This window comes from Clarias gariepinus, chromosome 8 (genome assembly GCF_024256425.1).
Source record: "Clarias gariepinus isolate MV-2021 ecotype Netherlands chromosome 8, CGAR_prim_01v2, whole genome shotgun sequence".
NCBI lineage: Eukaryota > Metazoa > Chordata > Actinopteri > Siluriformes > Clariidae > Clarias > Clarias gariepinus.
In genome coordinates, this window is record NC_071107.1 from 17,419,741 (window position 1) to 17,424,158 (window position 4,418).

At 38.2% G+C, this 4,418-nt stretch overlaps 1 protein-coding gene across 1 annotated transcript; it reads left to right on the forward strand.

The window, feature by feature from the left end:
• The first annotated feature begins 268 nt into the window (after positions 1 to 268).
• Positions 269 to 4,064, forward strand: eif4ebp2 (eukaryotic translation initiation factor 4E binding protein 2). The gene is made up of 3 exons (XM_053501844.1): positions 269 to 574; positions 1,333 to 1,509; positions 1,635 to 4,064. Exons 1-3 carry the CDS (start codon positions 442 to 444, stop codon positions 1,664 to 1,666), a joined length of 342 nt encoding a protein of 113 aa, XP_053357819.1. The 5' UTR covers positions 269 to 441; the 3' UTR covers positions 1,667 to 4,064.
• The last annotated feature ends 354 nt before the right edge of the window (positions 4,065 to 4,418 follow it).

Consider the following 4,418-nt stretch of genomic DNA (forward strand, 5'->3'; position numbering starts at 1 on the left):
TGGAATATGTTCTACTTATAAAACAATTGTTGAAGAAAAATGAGTATGTGAAAATTATTTCCAGTGTCTGTTCACCACAGAAGAATTGAGTGCATTTACACTCTCCAAGAGTTTCAGTAGGTTTGATTCAGACCCAAGAATGACGGTAGTGTTATCTGAACGTGAGTGGAAATAGCTCAGTGTAGGCTACCTATGTGGCTCTAGAGTGGGACGCGCCCTGTCTGGCCACGTGTTCAGCCCCTGTTTTGAGCTCATATCCTCCGGAGGCGCTCTGCTTCCTGCCTGGCGGAGGGAGGGACGGTGCTGACGGCTGGGAGGACGAGTCAACCGACAAGAAAGCTTTATAAAAAAGCTAGAAAAGAAGGAAAAGGGCCCGGGGTTCCAGCTTCCGTCGGCGTTACAGCTTTAGCTCGACACCGCTCAGCGACCCAATCTAATGCAATGTCGTCCAGTCGTCAGCATAGCGAGAGCAGGGCCATTCCGACCAGGACGGTGCTGATCGACGACTCAACGCAGCTACCTCACGATTATTGCACCACTCCTGGAGGCACTTTATTTTCAACTACCCCGGGCGGTAATGGCATTTTCTAGCGTGCTTTTCACTACCGGGGACAAAATTCACATGCAGAAGGCTGTCAGTCGATATTCGCTCTGCTCGACATTAGCCTGTGGCCTACTCGCCTCGCTGGAAAGCCTTAGCATGTTCAAAACAAAAACAAGGGCTGGGTTTCAAACGGTGTCTTACTTCCTGCGTAGGCTCACTATTTAGGGTGTGAAAGACCGTCTTCCTGCGCCCTGTACCGCGCGCTCTGTGTCAGATAGTGTGTTATTTGGGAGGCTGCCAGATGGCTCGCCCCGCCCCGCCCCGATATTGTTTAAAACTGAGTGATTGGTTACTTTGCAGCGCAGTGATTGGTTACTTTGCAGCGCAGTGATTAAGATTTGTCCAATCAGGATAAAGATTCAGGGTTAAATAACTATGATAGCGTTTGTCTTTCTGCTTCAATCTGACACAATTTATGTGTCAATAAAACCTGCACACATGTACATAACCAGTTTCTCTATACATTACTTTTATTAATAATTTATATAGTAAAAATCTGAGCAAGAAAAACATGATTGACTTTTAAATGTATTCTATATGTTTTCTCACTAATATAATACCTTTAATCCAAGATCTAGTTTTGCTCTATTGTTTATTAAAATTTGATTTAAAATTAGTTTATACATACTTTGTAGCACACCCATATTATGTATGTGTATTCAGAAGGAGGAAAAAAAAAACCTGGGTGCGTTTGTTTTCTTTGCTGATTTGCTTATTGTCTTCTGCAGGCACCCGGATCATCTATGACCGTAAATTCCTGTTAGACCGGCGTAATTCCCCTATAGCCCAGACTCCACCAGCACATCTGCCCGTCATCCCTGGAGTGACGAGCCAGAAGATCCTGAATGAGAACAAGAAGAATGAAGTGAACAACATCAATAACCACGATGGCAAACCGGGAACAGGTTTGTCTTTTCACTCTTTAAACCTTAAACATTTCAGTTTTCCTCTTGTGAGAAAGTGTAGTTGTAGTAATTAAGGTTTTGATGCCCAGAAAAAAAAAATAATAATTTTGTACTTTGTGCTTCAGGTGAAGATGCCCAATTTGAGATGGACATCTAAAGAAGAGGAAACCAACATGATGAGCGCGTAATAACCTGGCATTTGTGTGCCAGTGGCTTGGCTTGTAGAAACCAATGTTGTGAGCCCTCTCCTTTAGCTCTCTCTAGCTGTTGGTTGCTAAATAATCATGGGGATAGTCGACTCCTGTCGGCCCAGTGAGCTGCTGGAGCCCTGAAAGTTAACGAATAATTCTGATTTTGTTTGATTAGGTTTCAGGGCTACCACCAGCTTTACATGCTGTGGCCACACCGCAAGGGAAATGTCTGTATTAAAGTGCCCAAATGTAACAATTACTGTAAACAGATTCACTTGCAAAAAAACGCCACCAAGAGATTTCTTCATGGTAATTTAGTGCCGTTTCCACAGTAAGATAAATGATCCAAAATGCTCACACAGCGTCTGTCATTAAGACATCTACTCATCCGTGCACCCCGTTACCTCCTTGTTGTTTCATTGTTTTCAACATTGTCACCTTTGTTCTTTTTTTTTGTAAAAGGTCTAGTAGCATTGACTAGTGTCATGCATTTTGGTTCAGATTTAAAGAGTACTATTTTCATTCCAAGCCTTCAAATTGGGCATTGATGCATAGCTGGATCCATTTTCTTTTAAAATGCCCTAATACAAACTTCAGATTCAGCATGGGGGGAAAAAAAAGTTTTATAAAATGCCTAAACCATGGACCTTAAGTAGGAATTGCAGTTGGAATCCTGCCACATTTCTACCCCATTTCCCTCCCTCTTTATCTAAGGAAAATAAAAACCTTTGGAGGGGGAACAATAATGATGATCAGGTGGACTTGAGCTAGTGATGCTGTGTTCAGTTTTTTTGATTGATCCTGCTAGCAATATAATTTGCCCCTGTCTTTGATTTCTGATTAAATCCTGATGATACTTGAAGCATTACCATCAGCTTTGTGGTCACTGAGTCTAAAAAACAACAAAATACTGTAGTACAAGTGACCCAAAATAAGTTAGTGGTCAGAGTTTGACAACATGCGCAGCTTTGGACCAGGGAATGGTTAAATATGATTTATTAATAGGTAATGAATAGAAAAAACCCCTTTCCAGAGCTGGTCTCAAGATGCACTTATATACAATAGATCACTTTTAGCTCTTCTAGGTGAAATAACTGGGAAGTATCTATCATTATCTATCATAATGCCAGTCGTGAAATCTACTTTCATTTTCTGTTTGCTATTATATATTTACAAACCTGCAACATCAGATCAAAGGTAGGAAAGCACTGAAGTGTTGTCAGGATGTTTGCTCAGCAACTTTACATCACCAGTAATGCAGTTAGGACATTTGTACCAGCATTCGAGACGATGGATAGTTGCTGATCGTGACCTGACATTTGATTTTCTTTTTTTTTTTTTTTCCGTTTTTGATGGATCAAAAGCTTGAATGAAACATTTCCAAAACACCTCTATGCATTTAGTTGAAACTCTTCTATATCTTATCCTAAGCTCAGATGTCAAATTAAAAAAAAAACAACAAAAAAAAAATTGTATTTCTGTAAAATTTATTTTTCATCTTTAGAAAAGGAAAGGTTCTACGATTTTTCCACAGGAGAGCAAAATGATTGTCTTTAAACAAAAGTGACTTAAAGGAGAATCCAATTCATTCTCTGCTCCACACCTTTTGTGCTTAAATCATTCATTTGTTTTTTTTATTACAAGTCTCTTTACCCATGCCTTACTTTAAGTGTCAAAGCTGTGACTTAAACAGGTTTAGTTCACTTGTCTTCAAATTGTAAAACTTTATTTTCTGAGATTAGGATTAAGATGTTTATCAGAATGCATTTATAATTTCGGAGACATGTTGGTCATATTTTTTTCTCTCTCTGCTTTAGAGGTAAAAGGTTTGGGCTTTCAGCAATATATTGGTTGAAATAAGATAAGTGAGTGATTGGGTCAATTTTATATTCTACCTAATTGGATTAATGGCTTATAATTTTTTTCTTTTTTGCTAAGCATTGCCAACTTTTATTAATTCCCAACAGTTTTATTTTTCTGACGTTTGAATTTACAGTTTAACTCATTTAGGATTTAAATACCAATTGGCAAGATGAAATGTGTTGAAGCAGATGGTGCCGTATTCGCTGAATGTACTCAATGTATTGAGATGTCAAATCCAGTGTCTTTCAACCCTCTTAATTCACATGTGTATTTTTCCATTCTGTACTCATTGAAATTTATAAATTGCCCATCGGAGACAGTTATAACTATTCTAAGAGCCTTCCCTGATTAATTTACCAAATGTTATGCAAAAAGTGGCACAAACTGTTTTTTGTTTTTTTTGTGATTAAAACCATGTAAATTGACCTTAATTTGAATTCAAATCCAATGCCAGTGGACACTATTCCAGCAAAATCAATAAAAGTTCCTTTGAAGACCCTACCATATTGTTGCTCTCTGTGTATGGTGTAAGTACTAGGGTTACTATTCTAAATGGTCTTGTATAACCACTAGATGGCATAATGAATGTTGGTATAGTTCTATGGTTTTAGTTACTAGAATTGTTCAATTCAATTTTATTTATATAGCGCTTTTAACAATGGTCATTGTCCCAAAGCAGCTTCACAAGAAAAAAATGAAAGATTTTTTTTTTTTTTTTTTTTTTTAAGAAAGAAAAGAAAATATTTGGAAGTGTGTATGTGTGAGAAAAATGTGTCTAGATAATAATTAAATGAATGAATGATGAATGAAATGTCTCTGATGAGCAAGCCAAGGGTGACGGCGACAGTGGCAAGG